The 24776-nt window shown below is 40.3% G+C and overlaps 1 protein-coding gene across 5 annotated transcripts in view; it reads right to left on the minus strand.

Annotated features, from left to right (window-relative positions):
• The window catches only part of Fars2 (phenylalanyl-tRNA synthetase 2, mitochondrial), a 481251-nt gene that overhangs the window by 207496 nt on the left and 248979 nt on the right, over positions 1-24776 (minus strand). For all 5 annotated transcript variants that reach the window (XM_052156697.1, XM_052156696.1, XM_052156694.1 and 2 more), the window contains one exon: positions 15273-15433. In XM_052156697.1, coding sequence (XP_052012657.1) covers positions 15273-15433 — 161 coding nt within the window. The remainder of the gene's footprint in view (positions 1-15272; positions 15434-24776) is intronic.

The following is a 24776-nucleotide window of genomic DNA, read 5'->3' on the forward strand; positions in this document are numbered from 1 at the left end:
CTCCCTGGGTAATCCCTGCCCAGGCTAACCTTACGTGAGACTTACGCTTGGACTTCCCCTCCACAACCAACACTGTCACAATTCCTCATTCTTGGCCTAAGCTGCCCCTTGGTCTCAGTCTTATGTGCAGCCATATGCCCAGCCTAAGTGCTGACTCTGCTCTGCCACAGAGAACAAGACAAAGAGGACAACAAAGAACCAGTGGTACACGCAAGCCCTCCCTTGGCCAAAACTGGGCTCTTCATTTACTTCTCCAAATATGAATTGTTTTTCTTTTCCTCTTTCCTTTCTGTAATCCACTCAGTTTCAAACGTGACCCTGGGGATCACCCTGGATCATATGTGTGCTCTACTTCTGGTGACTAAAAGTCTAGGCTTGACAAAGTCAGCTAAAGATGACCCTGGTTGTTCTCCATGGAAGCCATTCTAGATAATGTCATTCTAGATAAGGAGAGAGACAATCACTGCACTGCTGCCTTAGGTCACTCACCAGCAGCCTACCACCTTTAAGTCTTGTCTTTGGAAACTCTTTTGATCCAGAACCACCTTTCCATCTCTTTCTACTCCTGTGTTATTTGCTTTTACATCATTCCTGTGGTGGGTTTCACTTGGACTCCTAACCTCATAGTCCCAGCCAATGCTTCTTACTGTCTACTGACACTGTCAACAAATGTGGTAATCTGATCAGAAAATGGAATGCTTTATTCTTTTCATGTACACAAAATGCAAAGACAGGCCTCACCCCCTCCCCCAATTTTCCCTCCTATTTCAAAGCATTCCTCCAACCAACACTGTAAACTGAACGGCAGACTATGGCTGCACCCTGCCACCATGGTGCTGCTTCCCATCTTTTTCTCATTAATAGTCTGACCGTTCATGCTCAGGACAAATGTCATAGGAAGTCAGCCTACTTTATCAAAGCCCTTATATACACTACTGCCCACAACCACCATGAGCTACCAGAGGACAGAGGCTTCTCTGTAGCCTCAGTGTGGAATGGAGTGCCTGACACAAGAGTATATGCTAGAAATGTTTTGGGAATGAATAATTCATCATGTTCTTGTGTTTGGAAAAAATCCTGTCAGATTTCACACACATCATCTACAGCTTCAATAAACAACAGGGAAATGAGTCCCTCTGTGGATTCCATGCAGCCTGAGACCATTTCTTCCTTGCTGTGCTGACAACCTAACTTGAATCAGAATTACATATTAACATGGTGGCAGGCACAGAATGAGAGAAAATGTCACCTGCAAAACATATAGTGAGAAGGACAGAGACAACCAGATGGAAGAGAAAGAGGCACGGAGAGAAGTCTGGGAGAGAGGCTCACACTCAGCAATATCAGCTTAGCCATTAGACCAGGGCCCCAGCATCACCGGAGCTCTTTGGCTTCAAAGACGCAAGGAAGGAGTGAACATTGAGAGTGTCTTGCTACCAAGGTGTTTTACAAATAGTTCTAGAGGAAGTGACAGTAATAGATGAAGTTCTGATCCTCCTAACCCATGCCGTATGACCATACCCTCGGGCCTCTGCATGATGTGAAACCCAAAATTTGTTTTGAGGGTTTTGAAGATCTGGTATAACCTTTTTGAGAAGGATGTGGTCCACTCTTTTCCTAACCCCCTCCTCAGGGTGACGGTGGTAGTGGAAGCATAGCTGGCAAGATTAAGCAAGAAGTGAAGCAAGGAGTTAACAAGGAATTAACTCCAGATTGGAGAAGAGATGAAGAAATCCCACTCACTATCCATTACCAGAGAACACACATAGACTTCAAGTATTGCAACACAAGGAGCAAAGACACAATGGGCACAAAACAGCCACTGGGTAACCAAGTGGCTCTTTGCCACCAGGGCTTCCAATCCCAGGCCACAACTACTCACCACACATTCAAACATCATGTTGTAGTGGATCTGAGAAGCACGTCACACCCATGTGAAAACAGATGCACAATCAGAAAAGATACTGCAGCCAATTGTCTACCCCTACCTACCACCAGAGATAGGTTGATTATAATGAGGCTATACTCAATAAAGAGGTAAGTAGTTAGAGAGCAAAGCAAAGAATAAGAATTAGATTTTAGTATGTTAATCGATCAATGGAAAAATATTGAAACACCCAGGTTATAGTTTTACTCACAGTTATTAGTGACAAATAAATGAATAAACAAATGAATATACATAACATTTTTATATGGAGGAAAATGTTGATATATGCTAATCATGAATGTGCAAAGGGAAACAGACAGTCACAGCAAGTCAAACAAAGTGTGGCTTTTACATACAGAAGTCAACCTCACAAAGTCAAAAGCAGAATGACTTGTGAAACCTGTGAAAAGAGGGACAAGGAATAATTACAAGAAGATCACAAAGGATCAGGTTTTCAATGTAAGAAGTTTTAGAGACTAATGTGAATATGCTGTTGATAATGAACTATGAGCTTAAAAAGTATTTATGTGCTAAACTTTGTTTACATGTAACTAATATAATTAACACATATGCAGCCAACTTATTGCTTTATGAATATTAATTTGACTCTTTAAATGTATATACACCTCATCTACATAATCTAAACTTCCTAAAAAGGTTATACATTATATTATATCTCAAGATCAGAATATTGTTTTAATATTTAAAAACACGAGGAAGAGGGGAAAAAAGTAGAGTTACTAATAGCTCAAAAGCCTGAGTACATATAGAGGAGTGGACTATACCAACTGATGTGAAGTCAGGGAAAAGGGCTGACTTAATAAGTACAGATTTGGACTAAAAGTTTATGAAGATGCTAATGTTAAAGAAATTATTTTCACAGAGTCTCACTGCAAAATCTTCCTATGATGCTTCAATGAGTTCAGGAACTGAATCATCTCCTTCTTTAAAGGGAGCTGTGTGTCCAGGGGAAAAGGAATATTTAATGAGTTCATTAGTTATCAACTTAAACCTCACTAACATGGTAACTATATAATGAAGAGGTATGCATTCTAAATACATGTAGAAGACTAGTTCTCAAAGAGAACACATAAAGGACAAACATACAAAACCAGTAGAGGCCCCCCCCCCCCAAAAAAAAGCAAAAGTGAGGGGAAACAAATGTGCTGAAATGACCTAATGGGGCTGTATTCAGACATAGGAAACTTATAATGAGAAAAGCACAGTCAACCAAATCAATTAGAACATGACCTAATTCTAGAGAGGAAGCTTCAATATGTACAAATGGAAGATCAGGAAAAGAAAGAAAGGAATTGTGGAGACGTGCTACTCAGATTTCTTGAGAGTCAATTGTGATACCAAAAGTACTTAGTGAATATTTTCTGCTATAAACAGAAATCCGAATCAAGATGCATCATAATAAAATCGAAGGGCCTCAAATGTTAGGAAAAATGCTTAAGTAATACCTAAGCCAAAAGGTAGTACTATGTACAGAGAAACAAACTGATTAAGATCAGACTTCCCCAGAACACAAGCCTGAAGTAGTATCTTCAAAATACAAGAGAAAAATGATGCTCTTCAAGAATTTTATCCCTTGCTAAATTAGCATTCTATGATGAGATCAAAAGGGCTAGTAGAACAGATCAGGGGCAAACTGTATGTTTAGCATATGGAAGGCACTGGATCAGTCACCAGCATAGAAGACAAGGAGGAGTTAGAAAAGGAGAATGAGCAAGTTTAGAGTGAGGAGGAAAAGATGAAATGGTACAAAATGTAAGAGAAAGCTTCATATGGAAAAATAGCATCAGCACATAGGTTTAATTACTAAATACAAAGTTTTAAAATATCAGAATAATAAACAAATAGTATAAACAAGTTTATACCAATTTATCTAAAAATTTAAATACAACTGACAGTTCCTGAGGAAGAACAGAAGTTAATCAACTGATACAAAATAAAACTTAGAATCTGGATAGCCTAAGACAGTTTATAATGCCCCACACCAACCCCCCCCAAAGAAAAACCAAAAATAAAATTTGAGCTACTGATAAATTTGACACAATGTATAATAAACACCATCAAGTACAAAATACACTTCCAGAGATACAATGTTTAATAAATACCATCAACTTACAAAACACACATTCAGAGATTACAAAAGGGAAGTGCTTCCATACTTGCTTTAACAGCTGAACCCAAGAGGAATGAAACAGATGGAAAACAAGTCTGTAACTCCTGAACAAAGACATAGAAATCCTAAACAAATATTAGCAAGCCCAATCCACAAATAAAAAAAGAAGGTACTATAACCAAGCTTATGTTTGTGTTTTTCAAGAATAGAAGTGGTTAAAAGAATAGTCACCATTACTAGAGTTACAAATGAGAAATACTCATGAGAATATCTCAAAATACATGGAGGGTTTAATACATTTTAACACTCATTAATGATAAAAATAAAACTCTCAGAAAACTAGAATTTGAAGGAAATATTTCTAATTTGGTAAGTGTTTTTCAAAAAGAATACACAGGAACCACTTTAAATAAATAAGCATTTCAATCTTCCAATATCAGATATATAATTAGGTTTTAATTTTACATTACCATAGTTCATTTAGTTCAATCTCCTCAATTCAATTTACTCCAATAAGAATCAAAGATTCACTCATGGTAAAATGAGTTTTTCAAAGACTGTAAGCTAATAAATTCCCTTTTGCATTCAGATTTCCAAACCCCAGTCCACACCCCAGGACTCATTTCTAGCTAATGAGGAATCCTGGGTAATTTCTCCTTTTTCCAGGTAGCCCTGCTGCATCTATGCAGACTGTTCCTCTTGGTACTGCAGGACCCACACAGCCATGCACACAGGACAGTGGAGGCAGGAGTGCTATGTTGTTCTTCCAGACTCCTAGATTCTCTAGGGACTGTTTATCACTGCATGTGGTTCACAAGTTCTCAATTTCTGCAGATCGTTACTTGGCCAATACAGGACCTCCATTTCCATATCAACTGTAGAATTTGATTGTGCATTTTCCACAAAGTTTCTCTGCACTTTTCATTTTTAACTACATTCATTATATGATTACAACTCTGAGACAACCCTACACAGTGTCATTAGACATGAAGAGTGTACAGCAATAACAGGAATGGCAGGCACGGTGACAAAGCAAGCAGTGACATCTGTGTGCAGAGCAGGAGAATGTCACTTGGAAGGCAAAGGGCTGGACTGAGTTCTTCATGTTGTTCCTCTCCAGAGAAGCATGGCACAGACTGTAAGGGAGAGCTATATGGAGACAACAGGATGGCAGTCTTCCATGTCTACACCACTCTGAGCAAATCAAAGGGATAAATATTTGTCTACGGTGTTTCAACATTTTTTAAAAGGAATGGAAAGAAATAGAGTATTAACTCTGAAGCAGCAGTTCAGCTGGGGCTCCCCATGCCAAGCATGCCTTCACAAGGGCTACCTCTTCATACTCACTGTTCTTTAGCAGTGAGTTACATCTCAGAAGTATAAATTACACATCTCACAGAGAAACCCTGGAGAAAAGAAATTCCTCCCTCTCCCTGAAAGGAAACTTTTGATTCATTACTTATCCAAGTGATACGAGAAATAATTAACCTATCCACTATATAAATTAGTGCTTTCTTTAGCCACATTCTTAATTTTTGAGGTCATCAGATCACAAATAAAACATGAATATAACTGCACAGTCTGAAAAGCTGTGCCACCATTTAGCTGTGAAGTCATTGTCATTTCTCTGTCTTAAAGAGGACAACCTTTAAGTCCTACCACCTCAGAAGCATCTAAATCCCCCTCACCCTCTATGCACAGGGGGTGGGGGGGGGGACATGTTTCTGATGGAATAACTGGGGAGACTTGCATGTTCTTATAAACCAAGAAGTAAAGACACTTTAAACTATACTTACCTTCTCTGCTAGTTATTCTTACAGGCAAGTTACTTTAATCTAATTTGGTGCCAGCTCATTAAAATAAACTTTGGATTTTCTATTGCAATTCATTGATAAACATTTTTAGTTTTTTCAAAACTCTGAAAGTCGAATTCCTAGGCTAAATGACCTTGGTGTCAATATTCGAAGACCTTTTTCCTTTGGGCTAATACAGTTGATTTAGTCTAAGGCTCCAGGATGACCTTTAGTTTAAACAGATAATAACACTCTAAAGCCACAAACAGCATGTTTGTTCCGTGAAATTGAAGTCGATACTAGACAAAAGAAAATTTCTGTTGAGACAGAGTTCCAAGCCAGAAAGTAAGGGAGACCCCAGGCACTAGTCAGAGAGAAAGATTTTAGGCAGAATAATATTATAAGGAGCCTATCATTTTATTTCATAAATGACTATTAAAATTGGGGTCAGTACTAAGCTGCATCCTTTTAGATACAGTCTAATTACTTGCCCCTGGTGCTGTTGGTTATACAATTCTACAAGTGAAAACATTGCAGGCAAGAGCAGTCTAGGTATTAGAGAATAGCAGGTGGGCTTCTAGACCACAGCAGCTACCTTGAGATGTGAGGAAAGTCAGGTGAAGACCCCAGGTAGTCTTTTCCTTATATTCAAAAAGATAAAAAGTGAAAGGAGGGTAAAAGTGTGTGTTTCCTCTTGTTGTGTGTGGTAACTGGTGATGCTTCTCTGCCATCATTAAGGCTTGAGGGGACAAATGTGAGCAAAACCCATTCAGAGTTCTGGAGCGCAGGTGACCATGCAGTTCTGCTGTTACTGTTCTTAGCCGGCCCACTTCCAAACTGGGTCTTCTCTAAGTGAAGCCTTCCTACTACTATAATCCTCCTTTAAGCATCAATCTCTTCCCATATCCTATCTCTTCCCATATCCCAAACCATGGGCCTATCTATTACCACTTAAATGACATGTTGTCTCTATCTTTATCCGTTCCTGCCTGCTCTGATGAAATCTTTCTAAAATTCTACCAACAACTGTTAGTGTGCAGTTTAAATGATTCTTTGCAGCAAATCATCCCTTTTCTTCTCGCAGTAATAGAAATAAAAGCCTGCAGTTGATCTGAACAGATAATTCTTAATGTTGCCCATTGGTCAATTTTATAGATGGTGGCAAGATTTAATGTTAACATGTTGTCTACCCACAGGAAGTATTTGTGCATTATTAATAGCTAAAAAAATGACAATCAGAGGCAAGCATACCTGCCTGAGGAAGCTGTAAGCAGTTCATGGTCACCAGGGGAGGGACACATGTTTCCTCAGTGGTACAGCCACTGTAAGTTGCTTGAGTCCCTTGAGTAATCCTAGTCAAACTCCTTAGCTTACCCCAAGAAACACGAAAGTAGGAGGGCAAGTTGAGAAAAGCGAGGGAATCAGCAAGCATGGGAGAAGAACAGGAGAAGGCAGGGTGTGAGTGTGTGTGTGTATGTGTGTGTGTGTGTGTGTGTGTGTGTGTGTGTGTGTTAAAGTGCCTTAATTAAAAAATAGTAGTTATAATTCTCTAAACATAAAACACAAGAAAGTCTACTAATTTTTACAGTTAAAAAGTAGTCAAAGGCCATAGGTTTGTGTGAATATATTCCAATAAAAACACAAAGCTTTAAAACACAAGATAAAATGGGCTGTGGCCAATGAAACCTTTGAGTGTTTTAGGCTCAGGTTGTGGAAAGTCCATGTTGTCAAAGGAAGCTGAGAGTAGCTGAGGGTATACAGGACCAAGAGTCACAGGAATGAGGTTGAGACCCTCAGAAAAGCCTGTGTTCTTAATGATGGTAGAGATATAAGATGATGCTGGTGGAGACAGAAGTAATAGCGTGGATTACATATCGCGGGTGGGGTCTCTTCTAAAGGCTTTATGTACAACTATATAAAGATTTAAAAAAGTAAGTCTGGAAAGATAGCTCAGCAGTTAAAAACATTTGTTGTTCTTGCAGGGGCCCAGGTTCAATTCCTAACATACATGTGGCAACTTATAACCATCTGTAATTTCAGTTACAAAGATTATGATGCCATCTCTGGACTCTGAGGGTCCTGTGCACAAGTGGGTAGACATGAATGCAGGTAAAACACCCATACACACAAAGTTAAATAAATCTGATTAACAAAGGGTCTGGGTGGACAAAAAAAAAAAAATGCATGCTCTGGCCTAATCCTAGAGGTTGGAAAAGAATAGGTAGAACTCTGGGTGTGGGGTCTTGGCTCTACCTAAGGATGGGAAGGATACTAGAGGCTTAGGCAGAAAGGACGACTCACCAGGCTGGCCTTCAGTACAAGGTATGCTGGCATGAATGGATAAGGAGGGCAGATATGGTGTGAGGAATAACAGGACAAGGTCTGGAGAAGACAGCCAGTGAGGTCAGGGATCTTGAAGGAGAGCCTACCAGCAATACTTGACTGGATCAGCATAATTCCTAACTGCAGTCTCAGTTCTTACACCAACAGAGAACTTTGGCTCTTACTCTTCATCAGAGAACCTTCTCTGTGCAGCAGACAGAGATTATAACAGAAATTCACAACTGGTTAAAATGCAGAGGACAACTGATTATGGGGTGCATAGCCCCTGTGAATACATCTGGAACAAAACTGTTACACCTAAGGCTAAGGGGACACCTGGAAGAGAAGGTGGAAAGATTTTAAGAGTCAGACGACAAGAAACTTGGCTGTGACGTTGTGCTTTCTAGATATGAGAGGGAAGCTTCTTCCAAATATTAGCAATATGGCTGCCTCCACTACACCTGAGCAATGATGACACTCACAGAAGTGCTAATGTGGAAGAGTTGGAAGAGGGGAAATCAAAGGGGGCTTTCTCTGTAGACAAAGAACTACAGGCAACTAATGAGTGCTGAGAGACGGAGATCTGTTTTCCTAAGAATGAGCCCTTAATACCTTATCCCATACCAATTGGTCAGCCTAGAAATTATATATACACAGGCAATGCTAACAGACTCAGCAGATTGCATCTATATATTCACATATAAAATAATAATAAAGAAAAGGAGGCTATAAATTTGAGAAGGGTTGGAGGGAAAAGAGGGAATGGGGAAAGAATATAATTAAAAAGCTAGCAACACAATGAGAAAGAACAATCCCCAACTGTGCCTGTTCTTCCTCTGCACTGCTCACACCTGTGAGCCAAAGCTGTTTACAGAACATGCACTAAGTGTTTGTCCCCATCTTCCTGTGCACTCCTGTGGCCCCTTCTTCTTGGAAGAACCATCTCTTTTCCAGCAAAAGAAAATGTTTCATTTTGATTAAGAAGAAAAAATGCATATGGTACCAGTTAAAAGAAATGTCACTGCAATACACCAAAACTCTTGAGATTCTCACAACCAAATTTATGTGAACCATAGGAAGGAAGTAATGTGCAATCCTACTCTATCAGACACCATTTATGATAATGACAGAAACAGCAACTCTAGAAGCTCCTCAAAGCCAGGAGATTAATATATAATCAGGTGAGAGCTCTGAAACAATTCTAGAGAGATGTGGAAGGATTCAGAGAATTAACTCCCAAGAAAGGATGAGAGAAAGGAAAAAGAGAAGTCTGACCTCCACATTCTCCGGTCAGTATTACTGAACTGCTCGATCACCTATGTGCACTTCCACCTCAGCTCTGTTAACTGACATGCCTCAGTAAATCTGCTTCTTCCTGTAGGTCAGACACATCTTGGAGTTGAGAATTAAAAATTTCCATGTCTACCTTATATAGGTAAAAAATAGAGCCTACTGAAAATTAACAGCTATGTACACTCAAGCTTAGCTTAAAATTCTGGCTGTTACTGAGTTGAGTTATTATGGCTAGGTTTACTTGGTGGTTGCAACCAATACATTCAGAATATATAGAATATATCCATAGTATCCACCAAGTCCATTGGGTGCATCATAGTTGTAATAGGTAAAGTATTAACTCACGGTTTGCATACAGGATTAAATAAGTGCCAAGTGTTATCATGGACTGGGTAGGGAGATGGCTGAGTCGGTGAAAGTGATCATAAGCCAAGCCTAACAACCCAAGTTGGAATCTAAGAACCCACAGCGGGAAGAAAGAAGCGACTCTCAAAAGATGTCCTCTGGACTCCAACTACACAGTACAGCAAGTATTCTCTCTCTGTCTCTGTCTCTGTCTCTCTCTCTCTCTCTCTCTCACACACACACACAGACAAACAATAAAGATTTTATGACCACATACAGAGGAATTATTGAGTTATGCCTACTCAACAGTATAGATAATTAAGGGGAAAGAGCCAATACACAATGTCCCCTTTACAAACCTCCAGTCCTGACATCACTGCTGATGACTGCTGCCGTGAGAAGGCTCAGAGAAACTGAGTTTCCCTGGGTGACTAGGCACAACTGGCTTCCCCAAGACTGAGTGGATACAATAAACCAACACAGCTCCCACCTGATGCCTGATCCCAACTCCTTTGTCTATTGAATTTACTTTTTAAATTTCTTATTTCATTTTCTCTAGTTGCTATTCATTCTCATCTAAAGACTAACACATCTTCACTTTTGGCATAAAGATAAAGGAGAAATACAAGTACCAATAAAGGGAGGAAGGATCGGGAAGGAGAAAAACGAAGAAAGGGAAGGAAGGAATCTTAAACAGTTCATCAAAAATTTAAAGAGAGTAAAAGTAACTGTAATTCTTAAAAACTTTAAAAAAAATAGGGCAAGAAGAAAGGTTTATAGATCTACTTATACAGAGTAATGCTAAATTCACAAGGAGAATGCACCAGACAAAGAAGACTCAGAACCAGGCCAGAGGGTCTGCCTCACTGACAAATGAGGCCTCAGCTGCCACTCAGAGTGTGTGCTTGTGGACTCACGACTCAGTAATAACATGCAGGTAGGAGGAAATTCAAACCCCCAGTCCACACATGGAAGCCATGTTTAACAGGATCCACAGGTGACTCATTGGGGTATTAAAGTTCGAGAATCACTAATATATGTGGTTTGGTGTGATTAGATTAATAAAGGAGGTTAATAAACCCATTTACATATGAGTACCACGTTTTGGATATGAATAATCTATCCATGAATTTTAAGTCAAATAAACTTTAAAAAAATAACTCGCTGAAGTCCTGATTGAATAATACACTAGGGTAAAGCTGCTGCTGAGATGAGGGAGTGTCAGTACCCAAGTCAGAGGCTTGTTGAGCAGGATAATGCAGTGCTGCCTTCTCAGTGATGTCACAGGGTAAGGCCGAAGGGAGCATCACCCAGGCTTAGGAACAGCATAGAAACAAACAATGAAGGCAACCTGCAAAGACCCCTCATCTGGCAGAAATGAAAACAGGCACTATTGCTAAATAATTGGTAAACTACTATGGACAGACATGTGATTAATGACAGTTAAGCAAGCTATGTAAATAAAATGCATGGTATATTAATACTACATAGGGCTAAATATTGACCTCACAGTTGTAGATTGTTTCAAAAAATTTGAAGGATAGATACAAGCTGCTTTACCATGCACTAAATTTAGGGCAATAATATGCAAGTGTGACTTCCTGGGAGTTCGGAAAAACACCCCACACAGGTACATACACTTAGATGGCTGCACACCAAGCCATGGAGCATCGGGCAGAAAGCTCTCCTGCAGAGCAAGAGAACACGTGCATGACAAAGCAACCACAATGTTTGTCCACTTATTGAAAGCATTATTCAGGTGGGCCAAAGAGAGCTGTCATGTGTCATCTTTGACCAAAGTATGCGCGCTGAAGACCAAATATTAAAATGGCGTAAGTCAAGTTTACTCCTTAGTAAATCTAAGAAATGTCTCTGAAAGTGTTACAAGAGTCTCCCAGATAAGGCCTCAGGGTGCTCTAAATCAGAGACTGCCCTTGCAGCCAGAACACACTCACTGCTAGGAGCTAATTTACAAGACCGTAGAGATGCAGAGGATACAACTACCAAGTCCAAGAGAGCCTGGGGCATAAGTTAGGAGGACTCGAGGGAAGATAAAGAAGACAAATCTCTTCCCAACACAACAGGATCTTGGAGGTTCCTAGCCAGTGAAGTCATAAGATCACAGCTGCAGAAAGCTTTTCTCAACACTTCTACTCTTCTGGTCAGTATTCTCTAGGATTACAGACAGCTATGACAAGAGGCTCCTAGTTCCTTCTTAGGAACATAAACATGGCGACTGTATGAAAATAGTAAAAGGTGCCACTAATAAAATTAGAATAGTTGATGGCAAGCAATGTTATTTGAAAAGTAGAGGCAGGCAAAATGTGCTACCAGAAAGACATCTAGAACTTGGGAACTTGTGAATATGTTCCTATGCCTAGAGAGAGGTACCAAGGTCCCTACAGAGGCAACTTAAGAAAGGTCTGGAGAGGCTGGGCGTGGTGGTGCATCACTTAGAGGGCAGAGGCACACTGATTCCTGGGACTTTGGGGACAGCCTGTTCTACACAGTCATTTCAAGGCAAGCCAGGTCAACAGAGTTAGACCGTTTTTGTCTCAAACAAAACAAAAAATAAAAATGAGATAAACATCTTGGGAAAAGAAAAGTATCCTGAACTAAGTTATTAGCAGTGTGGAATCACGGGAATCCTAGGAAGGAGGAGGCAAAAATTCAGAGAAAATGATGAGATTTCAGGAGTTCAAAGGCTATATGGTATGTAGTCATACTAGAGGTCTGGAGAACTGGTAAAAACACAGGAATAGACAGCCTCCTGGGACCTCCCTAAGGAAACATACTAACTCCCACCTTGACTTCAGAGAGCCAGACTACCTACGTACATGAGACAACTCTAAGTCTCCACCTTTGTAGTCATGTGTCAAAGCAACAAGAAAAATTGATACATACTTTGCTATCTTGAAGCAAGGTAATATTTATAGCAAACACCGAAAAGTGGAGAAGTGGCCTTGGGCTTAGTTATTGAGTGAAGAAATTAACAGGCCATGGCAGGGGCTTTCACAGATCGCACTCCAGCAAGGAAGGTAGTCAGGGCAGAAACAGGTCAGAACCTGGAGGCAGGAACTAAAGCAGAAAACATGGAGGGATGAAGTTTCCTGACTTGTTCAGCCTACATTCTTATATACCCAGGAGTACTCGCCCTGAGATAGCACTGCCCACAGTGGTAGGACCCTTACACATCAATCACTGAATTAAAAAAAAAAAAAAAAAAGAAACAACAAAACAAAACCCTACAGACACACCACCAGGCTAACCTTAGGGATGCTTTCTCAAGTTTAACTCTTTCTTTGCAGATATCTTTAGATTTGTATTAAGCTGACAAGAATTGTGTATATGTACACATACACATAGACACATACATATATATACATGGAGAAAGGATATGTGTATGCTTAAATGGAGTTACATTCTAAGAGGACAACAATGTCCCTTATAGACACCATAGGCTAATACATCGAAAGCCCAATGCCAGGAATGGGTTGCCTGTGTTGAAGCTGCCGGCCAATACTGTCCCATAGACCTTCATATCCTACATGTGTTTATTGCTGCTCCTGGTTACATCCCAAGTCCTATTGCTAAGATACATTCAGCTATACAGAGTAATAGAGCATGGGGGAATCAAACTGGTACATATCTGGACACTTTATCCCTAATGACTGGCTTTCATAGTGTTAAACAGTATTACACTCACCAATATATGAAAACAAGCTACCATTAGTTTTACTCAGATATGAAACATGGGAGCTACAATAATGACCTGACTCTCTGGATAAGCCCATTGGTTCTATAGTGGAATGAATGTCATAGGAGTAATCAACCAATATTAGATTAGATTTAAGGTCCACTCTACAAGGTAGAATCCATATTTCACAACATTATATGGGCTAATATCCTGTGGTTAGACAGAACAAAGATCCTAGGAAACAATTTGCTATTTCTCCAATAACAGGACATATTAAAACAACTCAATGACTTACCATTAGATGTACATATTAGTATATTTTGTAAACTTCAGGAGAGAAACCCTCCCCCCCATAGATAGGGACCTACATCTGGTCTAGGTGAAGAGAATAATAGACTGCAGAGTGCTCAGATCTAAATGACTCATCTCTAACACACTCTTTCCTTCCAACTATCAGGGGGTCATTGCAAACTCGCAAAAACATTGTAAAAACCAAAGGTGGTGGATAAATACAACCAAACAATGCTTTCTATACACAACAGGGCAGTTGCACATATGAACTCTTAGAGACTGTAGCAAGACCAGTGCACGTTCAAGCCAAAGAAAGAGAATTTCAGGCCAATTTCCCTTATGAATATCGATGCAAAAATACTCAATAAAATCCTTGCCCACCGAATCCAAGAACACATCAAAACGATCATCCACCATGATCAAGTAGGCTTCATCCCAGGGATGCAGGGATGGTTCAATAGAAGGAAATCCATCAATGCAATCCACTACATAAACAAACTCAAAGAAAAAAACCACATGATCATTTCATTAGATGCTGAAAAAGCATTTGACAAAATTCAGCATCCTTTCAGGCTAAAAGTGTTGGAAAGGAAAGGAATTCAAGGCCCATACCTAAACATAGTAAAAGCAATATACAGCAAACTGGTAGCCAGCATCAAACTAAATGGAGAGAAACTTGAAGCAATCCCACTAAAATCAGGGACTAGACAAGGCTGCCCCCTCTCTCCATATCTTTTCAATATAGTTCTTGAAGTCCTAGCTAGAGCAATTAGACAACATAAAGAGGTCAAAGGGATACAAATTGGAAAGGAAGAAGTCAAACTATCACTATTTGCAGATGACATGATAGTCTACTTAAGTGACCCAAAAAACTCTACTAGAGAACTCCTACAGCTGATAAACAACTTCAGCAAAGTGGCTGGCTACAAAATCAACTCAAGCAAATCAGTAGCCTTTATATACTCAAAGGATAAGCAGACTGAGAAAGAAATTAGGGAAATGACATCCTTCACAATAGCCACAAACAGCATAAAGTATCTTGGTGTGACTCTAACCAAACAAGTGAAAGACCTATATGACAAGAACTTCAGATCTCTGAAGAAGGAAATCAAAGAAGATCTCAGAAAATGGAAAAATCTTCCATGCTCATGGATTGGCAGGATTAATATAGTTAAAATGACCATCTTGCCAAAGGCAATCTACAGATTCAATGCAATCCACATCAAAATCTCAACCCAGTTCTTCATAGAGCTAGAAAGAGCAATGCTCAAATTCATCTGAAATAACAAAAAACCCAGGATAGTTAAAACTATTCTCAACAGTAAAAGAACTTCAGGGGGATTTAGTATCCCAGACTGTCACACTGATTTTAAAATATTGTCTAAACATTCAGCAATGTTCAAGTAGGGGAACCTCCTAGATTTTAATGACCATTTATATTGACGATATCCTAAGTCTTATAAGTCATCCTACCTGAAACTTGACACTCTGATTGATGTCTGACAGGCGGAACTGCTTCAGGAAGCGCTCATCCTCACTCCAGAAAAGGCGGATGTCAGGGATGTCGTAGAGGACCATAGCCAGTCTCTCTAATCCGAGGCCAAAAGCCCAGCCGATTCGATCCTGAGCACCAGCTATGATCAGAAACAAAGCAAAAGGTCTGTTTAGGAAAACATCAAGATCACTTAGAAGCCTGGTGCTCTCTGATGAAGACTGGCAGGGATGAAGAGTATTAATGGGCTCATTCAAGAGAAAGTTCAGTCTTACCTTTTCCTTTCTTTTTATAATTCTTCTATCTGCCTCTGCTCTCCCCTTCCCAAAGAAGCTTTCTGGAATGGTACCAGCTGGGGATTGTCACTGACTTCTCAATAAAGTCCAAAGGGAGGTTTCCTCATCCTCTCGTTATTCCCCTCCCTTCTTCCATCCCTCCCGCCGTGTGTGTGTGTGTGTGTGTGTGTGTGTGTGTGTGTACATGCACATGCGTTTGTGTTGATGCCAGAGGTCAACATCAGGTACCTGTCTTAGTTCCTTCTGTACCTTATTTTTTAAAGATTTGTTTATACTTATTTTATGTGTATGGGTGTTTTACTTGGATATTTTGATGTGCTATACACACACACACACACACACACACACACACACATATATATATATATGCAGTGCTCACAGAAGCCTGTATGCCCATGGCTGAACCATATGCATGTAGTTACCATAGAAACCCAAAGGTGGCATTAGAGTCTCTCAGTTTGTAGCTCCAGATGGTCTTGAGCTGCTAGATGGGTGCTGGGAACTGAACCTGGATCCTCTGTAAGAACGCAAAACTGATTTCTAGCCTCTATACCTTAATTTTGAGATAGGGTTTCTTAATGAACCTGAACCCCCCTGATTCAGTGAGACTGGTCTGCCAGCAAGCCTCATAGATCCTCTTGCCCTTGTCTTCCCAGCATTAGGATTATAGGCATTCACTGTCATGCCTGGACTTCACTAGTCCAGACCCAAGCTCAGGGAGGGCCTCATGCTTACACAGCCAGTACATTACACACTGAGTCAGAACCCCAGCTCCAAGCCATGGCTTAGCTCCCAGCTCTGAATTCGGATTTTCTATAATCTGTTTGCTCCGATTCAAACTTAGTTCCCTACATATACAGAGATACATCTTCAAAATGTGCTTCAGCACATTACTGACATTAATTAAGTATTAGGCTATTAAGAATAGGCCTACCCTGCCAGAGCCTTACAAATACAGAGGCAGAAACTAGCAACAACCAACTATTGGACTGGGCTTGGGGTCCCCAACGGAGGATCTGGAGGGTGGTCTGGAGGAGCTGAAGGGGTTTATAGCCCAATGGGAAGAACAATGACTTCAGACACCCATACACCCCAAGACTCCCAGGGACTGAACCATCAGCCAAGGGGTACACATGGTTCCAGCCAAAAATGTGGCAGAGGAATGCCTTGTTGGGCATCAGAGGGAGGAGTGGTCCTTGGTCAGGTAAAGGCTTAATAGAGGCCGCAACAAAGGGAAACGGATGGGGGATGGGGGTTGGGGGGGAAGTGGGAGTGTGTCAGGTAGAGGGGCATATACATGGACGCAGGGGGTGGGAGGAGGGGTAGGGAATCTTTGGAGATGGGGGCTTTTGGGAGTGGGAAAATTGGGAAAGGTTTTACCATTGGCAACGTAAATGAAGAAGATACTCAACAAAAAATAAAAATAAAAAAAATAAAATTAACTAAAACAAATCAGTAGCCTTCCTCTACTCAAAGGATAAACAAGCTGAGAAAGAAATTAGGGAAATGACACCCTTTACTCTAGTCACAAATAATATTACATATCTTGGGGTGACTCTAAGAAAGTGAATAATTTGTATGACAAGAACTTCAAGTCTCTGAAGAAAGAAATAGAAGCAGATCTAAGAAAATGGAAAGATCTCTCTCATGCTCATGGATTGGCAGGATTAATGTAGTAAAAATGGTCATCTTGCCAAAAGCAATCTACAGATTCAATGCAATCCCCATCAAAATTCCAAATCAATTCTGCCTAGAGCTAGAAAGAGCAATTTCCAAATTTATCTGGAGTAACCAAAAACCCAGGATAGCAAAAACTATTCTCAACAACAAAAGAACTTCTGGGAAAATCACCATCCTTGACCTCAAGCTCTACTACAGAGCGATAGTGATAAAAACTGTATGGTATTGGTACACAGGCCGGCAGGAAGATCAATGGAATAGAAGAAGACCCAGAAAAGAACCCATACACCTAAGGTCACTTGATATTTGACAAAGGAGCTAAAAACATCCAGTGGAAAAAAGCATTTTTAACAAATGGTGTTAGAACAACTGGAATTCAGCATGTAGAAAAGTGCAAATTGACCCATTCTTATTTCCTTGCACAAAACTGAAGTCCAAATGGATCAAGGATCTACACATAAAACCAGACACGCTGAAGCTTATAGAGGAGAAAGTGAGTCCAAGTCTTGAACCCATGGGCACAGGGGAAAATTTCCTGAACAGAACACCAATGGCTTATGTGCTAAGAACAACAATCAACAAATGGGACCTCATAAAACTGCAAAGCTTCTATAAGACAAAGGACACTATCAATAAGACAAAACAGCAATCAACAGATTGGGAAAAAATCTTTACAAATCCTAGATCTGATAGAGGGCTATTATCCAATGTATACAAAGAACTCAAGAAGTTAGACTCCAGAGAGTCAAATACCCTATTAAAATGGGGTACAGAGCTAAACATGGAATTCTCAACTGAGGAAATTCAAATGGGTGAGAAGCACCTAAACAAATGTTCAAGATCTGTAGTCATCAGGGAATCGCAAATCAAAACAACCCTGAGATTCCACTTCATACCAGTGAGAATGGCTAAAATGAAAAACTCACGGGATAGCAGATGCTGACAGGGATGTGGAGAAAGAGGAACGCTCCTCCATTGATGGTGGAATTGCAAGCTGGTAAAACCACTCTGGAAATCAGTTTTCCGGGTCCTCAGAAAGTTAGACATAGTACTACCTGAGGACCCAGCTATACCATTCCTGGGCATATACCCGTATGATGCTTTTCCATGTTATAAGGACACAGGCTCCACGATGTTCATAGCAGTTTTATTTATAACAGCCATAACCTGGAAAGAACCTAGATGTCCTTGAACAGAGGAATGGATACAGAAAATGTGATACATACACACACACACACACACACACACACACACACACAATGGAGTATAATACTCAGCTATTAAAAACAATGAATTCATGAAATTCTTAGGCAAATGGATGGAACTAGAAAGTGTCATGCTACATGAGGTACCCCAATCACAAAGAACACACATGGCATACACTCACTGATAAGTGGATATTAGTCCAAAATGTCAGGATGAACAATATACAATACACAGACCTTAAGAAACTCAAGAAAAAGGAAGACTAAAATGCTTAGGTTTTTTTGAGAAAGGGAACAAAATACTCATAGGAGCAATTGTAGAGACAAAGTGTGGTGTAGAGACTGAAGGAAAGGCCACTCAGAGACTGTCCTACCTGGGGATTCATCGAATAAACAGTCACCAAACCCCAACACTATTAAGGATGAGAAGAAGTGCTTGGTGAAAGGAGCCTCTTATGTCTGTTTCCTGAGGGGCCCTGCCAGAGCCTTATAGATACAGAGGCAGATACTAGCCCTCAGCCATTGGACTGAGTTTGAGGTCCCCAATGGCGAGGCTGGAGGGAGAACTGGAGGAGCTGAAGGGGTTTGCAGTCCGATGGGAAGAATGACAATGTTGGCCAACCAAACCAGCCAGGGCTCCCAGGGACTAAGCCATCAACTAAACAGTACACATGGTTCCAGCGGTGATTGTGGCAAGAGGAATGCCTTGTTGATCATGGGGGGGGGGGGGTGAGGTGCTGGGGGGGCTGGGGGGGTGGGGGGGTTGGGGGAGGAGGGTCCTATGAAGGCTCAGTAGATGCCCCTGTGTGGGAAAATCGAGGGGAGTAGGTGGGAGTGGGTTGGGCGGAGGGGCATCTTCTTGGAAGCAGAGAATGTGGGATTTTCTGGGAGGGGAGGAAACCCGGAAAGGGTGTAACATTTGAAATGTAAATGAAGAATATATTCAATTAAAAAAATAAAAGAAAAGAAATTGAGGCCACTGGTGGGGAGAGAATAGGGTCCACATGCCTGACTCAGTGGCTATGATCAGTTGATAACCACTTGCAAATGCAAACCTAGTTTTCTCCAAGGGAAGCTTACCAGGAAAATGAACTGCTCTGAAGGATAGATTGCATACCAGCAGTTCATGCCCACAGACAATGAACTCAATGTCATCATGGCGGGGGGTCCTTGTCATAAAATAGTTCTTTCTTCTTCTCCCTTCTTTTTGTTTTGTTGTTGTTGTTGTTTTGAGACAGGGTTTCTCTGTGTAGCCCTGGCTGTCCTGGAACTCACTCTGTAGACCAGGCTAGCCTTGAACTCAGAAATCTGCTTCCCTCTGCCTCCTAAGTGCTGGGATTAAAGGCATGCACCACCTCTGCCTGGCTCTTCCTCCTTTCTAATACTATCCTTTTCTCTCTTTTTGACCCTACAGGTCCATGGCATATGTATTATGGCTTCTGGGTTTTTTTTTTTTTTTTTTTTTTTTTTTTTTTTTAATGGAATTCCTAAGTGTCTGAGCAAGTGGGTCTCTACATCTGTATCTGTTTCTTATTTCTTTTCTTGGGCTCTTTTCCTGTGACTGGTTGTTTGTTTTGTCCTATTCTGATGTGTCTGACTTTGTTTTATCATCATTATATTATATTTATTATCCATCAGGAGCCTGTTTGTTGTCTAATGAAACATGAAGGAGGTAGATCTGCATGAGATGGGAAGTGGGCAAGAACTGGGAGGAATAGACGGAAGGGAACCTGTAACCAGGATATTATATGAAAAAAATTCAAATAAATAAAACCCTCCACATTTTTAAAAATGCCATTTTTATTCTTAAGCTATCTCAAGAATGTGGGAAAAAATGTGTATTCAGCAGCACTTATTCCAAAGGTAAAGGATTCCATCTAGATTATGACACATACATCAACTTTAAGGCTGTATTTTACATATATGAGGCAGGATAGGAAATTATACAAAGCACTGTGTGAAGAAAGGCTTGGGAGTCATTTGTACAGCTAGAAAAGCTTATATAAAGAGCTCATGAAAGAAACACCATTCCAACTGGACACCAAAAGCGCACAGAGTTCTATGACAGTCAGGTGTGGCCCAAGGACCCCAACATCATGCACATGTCCTAGAGAAAGTCCTCCCTGAATATGGTGAGGCCCCATAAAGGATGTGATTTTGCTTCTCTTATTAGCCCATTTTAGGTAAGACTCCATTTTCACAGACTAGAGAGAATGGACTTTGCTGGCTACAAGTAACCATTTGGTCTTAAGAAGCCTCAGAAAGCTGCAAGAGGAAATGGGAACTTTATAACCCCAAGGAACACTCCCCTCCCCTGAACTCCAGTGTGCTGAGAAGGCTTGGTTGAAGGGCTAGAGAGATATCTAAATGGTCAACAGCTTGTACTGATCTCAAAGAGGACTGGAGTTTGATTCCCAGCCCCCACATCAGGCAACTTTTAATGTTTGTAACTCCAACTTTAAGATCTGACAAATGTAGCTTTGTTAGGTATCTGTACACACACACACACACACACACACACTTTTCAAAAAATATAAAAGCTTGCTTATGTTGTGACAACCTATAACCATGGAAGTTTTCAAAATAGTATTGTTTGCTTGTTAAGCTCTAACAAAGTCACCTATAAAACACTTTTTTTGGTCTCATCTGGAATTTTATCCTATTTTATTTGGAATAAACTCAGCACTATACCATGGTTCATTAAGTTATTAAGACAATGTCAGAAATTGCCTGCTAAGGATGCTTGTTACCACATAGAGTCTACAGGAGGCCACACACACACACAAAAAAAATAGATCTTAGATCTAAGTAAATACCTGTGAGTCTTATGAACAGAAAAGGCTTCCTCCAGAACAACTGGGCTGTTTTTAAATTTGGGAATGCTGTACATTACATAATTAGTCATAACAACTCACTTTTTATTTGGCTTTGTGAAAACTTAGGGTCAAACATGTACATCAACTCAATAAGTGAAAAAATGCCCAGGGTTTAAACCTATGTAACTCCTACCCCAGTTTTATTTTAATTTCCCGATTTCCACATTGCACTGATTATTTCAACTACTTACTTTACCCTCTTCTATTTATTATATAAAGTGCATCAGATTCTTTGTGGAAGAGCATAAGCCATAGATGAACAAAACTGAAACCTACCGTCTGGTGAAGTGGGAATACTCTTCAGCTTTTGGCCATACTTCCCTGTAATGAATGACCAGTGTTCAAGGGGACACGGAGCTTACAGTAGACCTTCATCCTCATGCTAGAGCCATAGACTCCAGGAAGCCAGAGAGACCAAAGAGTAAATAGGAATCCTTGCTGAGAGAACCCTTGTGATGAGAGGTACCCCCCCCCCCCCATGCACTCTGATGAATGCCATTTTGCATTGACTGAACATCCTATAAGAGAATGTTCATGTTTTCATTGTTGCTGAACATCTAAGGCCAGTCATTCACAACATGGAAGGACAAGAATGAGTAAGAGTCCAGAGAAGAGAAAGTTAAGAAAGGAGAAGCAAACTTGATCTTATAATCGTAGATGATTTTACTCAATGGATGTGCCTATGAGAAGGATGGTCCCACAGGTCACATCGATAGCTACTGAGGACAAGGGAGAACAATACTCACTAGTGCCCATTAAAAGATGCTACTTCAGGAGCTGATTTTCCCTAGAGATTGAAAGATAAAAACAAAGATTGTAAAACTAAAGATAAAATTTAAGTAAATATAATTCCATGGAAGGGGAGACTAGAAAAAGCACACAGACCAATATCCCCACTCAACAATGGGTGACTGGACCCTTCCCTCCTCAGGAGAGTGGTACTTTAGTCTTCTATCTCTAATACATGATTAGAATGAAATCTTCATTAGGAATATGATTTAGATCTAAAGAAACGGCTCAGTGGGGCCTGTGCTGATCTTTCAGAGGATCTGGATTTGGATCTCAGTAGCAACTCCCAGCAGCTCACACCCTCTAACTACAGCACCAGGAGAAGCAATGTCCTCTCCGGACTCTATGGGCACCTACACCGCATGCATGCAGCAGCCACAGCATCACATGCATACAAATAAAAGTAAACGGTTCAAAACCTGTAACTACTGGTCTATCTGTCTTTCTTCTTCTTCTTCTTCTTCTTCTTCTTCTTCTTCTTCTTCTTCTTCTTCTTCTTCTTCTTCTTCTTCTTCTTCTTCTTCTTCTTCTCCTTCTCCTTCTCCTTCTCCTCCTCCTCCTCCTCCTCCTCCTCCTCCTCCTCCTCCTCCTCCTCCTCCTCCTCCTCCTCCTTCTCCTTCTTCCCTCTCTCTGTCTCTCTGTCTGTCGCGGTCTTTCTCTCTCTGTGTCTGTCTCTTTCTCTCTCTGTCTCTCTGTCTCTCTCTCTCTCTCTCTCTCTCTCTCTCTCTCTCTCTCTCTCTCTCTCTCCTTCTCCCTCTACCTCCCTCCCTCCCTCCCTCTCTGAAGTATGCATTCTTGGCTATTATAAGAAATTCCCAGAAGATAATTTTTTCAGTGGTTATAATGTGAGAGTGAAAATTCATTAAAACTAAAGATAATAGAGTTTTAAAGTAAAATAAAATTTCAGAGGGGCATTCTAGGAAAAAAAAAAGCACAGACCAATATCCCATACAAACACAGATGCATAAATCCTCAAGAAATTACTAGCAAGCCAAATTAAGTAGCATATTAAAAGGATTATACACTATGATCAAATGGGATTTGTGTAGGAATGCATGCAAGGGTAGTTTAAAATATGAGATCCAATCAATGTGATAAACAAGCTAGTATAGAAAGGGGGGAACATACACCATTATTCTAATTAATGCAAAAAGCATTTGATAAAACACAACATTCTTTCATGATTAAGTAATTTTTTTTTTAATAATTGGGACACAATGGAATTTCCTCAACACAAAGAAGATGGCGTGTGAGTAGCTCGTAGCTAACATCACACTCAGTGGTGAAACAGTGACAAGGGCACTCACTCCCCACGTCTCTTCCCAGAGTACTGGCAGTCTAAATAGGAAAATGAGAGAACAAGAAAGAAAACACGCCCATTTCAAAATTACAATCTAAAATTATCTCTGTTTATAGATGAGACAATTTTCTGTATAAAAAACTTTAATGCGTCCTCGAAAAAATATGAACTTATAAATTCAAGAAAGCTATATAATTTATAACCAAAATTTCCAAAATCAATTACATGTCCAAATGTTAATAATGAACAATCTAAAAATTGAATAAGAAACTCCTTTATTTACAAGAAGATCAGGAAGAACAAAGTACCTACAGCTTGGCAACATCAGCCTTTATTGGCTGAGCCATCCTGTCTGTACCCTACCTTACACTTTTTTCAAATCTCAAAGTAGATTTGAAATCTAAATTTAATACTAAAAAGGTAAAATTTCTTAAAAATTGCATAGGGAAAGAAATTGTCCCCTATCTCTAAATGAACAGGGAACCAAAGAAAGAAACTGAGTTTCATCAATATTTAGATTGCTTTGTACAGGAAACCATCACCTACAGAACAGCAACAAAGGACTGCTATGTGGCTGACAAAGCCTGGCTCTTCAAGGTAGAAAGGAATCTGGACAACTCACCACAAACAACCCTACTGAAAAGGGGGCAAAGATTTGACCCTCCCCATAAACATGTGGTCAACACAGTAAGGTACTCAATATCATTAGTAATTAGGAAGTTCAAATTAAAACCACAGTGAGAAACTGCTTCACACATATGATAATAAAGACAAAAAGTTCATTTGATGGCTTCTAAGAAGTTACTGAATTAGGCCTTGAGGGTAACAGCTCAGAAATACAGTACTCATCTAACATGTACAACACCTGGGTTCAAATGTAACATATGGCAACACAGCTATAGGTTCATAATATTCCAGAGTAATCTGTCTTCCTTCTCTGTATTTCTCTCTTCCTTCCCCTACTCACCCAATTGTACACTTGTGTTCAGTAGTATTGGTCCGGGCCAAATGGTGGAAATAACTAATATGCATTTCAATAAATGAAGGGTTGAACAGAATGTATGATTTAAATACAATAGAATATAAGTTGGCCCCAGAATATGCTGCTCTGATACACTTCATAGCAAGCATGGCTCTTGTAAGGAGCCAAGAAGCCAGGCACAAAATGTATGGTCTCTAGAAAAGATAAGCTCGTGAACGCAGCAAGCCGACTAGTAGTCAGAGGATGGGAGAAAAGACTGGGTCGTCTTCCTTAGGAGCATACAGCTGCTGGCAGAGGAGATGAAACTACTGCAATCATTGGGGAACTGTACAACTCAAACAGGCTAACAGACAAAGT

This window comes from Apodemus sylvaticus, chromosome 14 (assembly GCF_947179515.1).
Source record: "Apodemus sylvaticus chromosome 14, mApoSyl1.1, whole genome shotgun sequence".
Taxonomy (NCBI): domain Eukaryota; kingdom Metazoa; phylum Chordata; class Mammalia; order Rodentia; family Muridae; genus Apodemus; species Apodemus sylvaticus.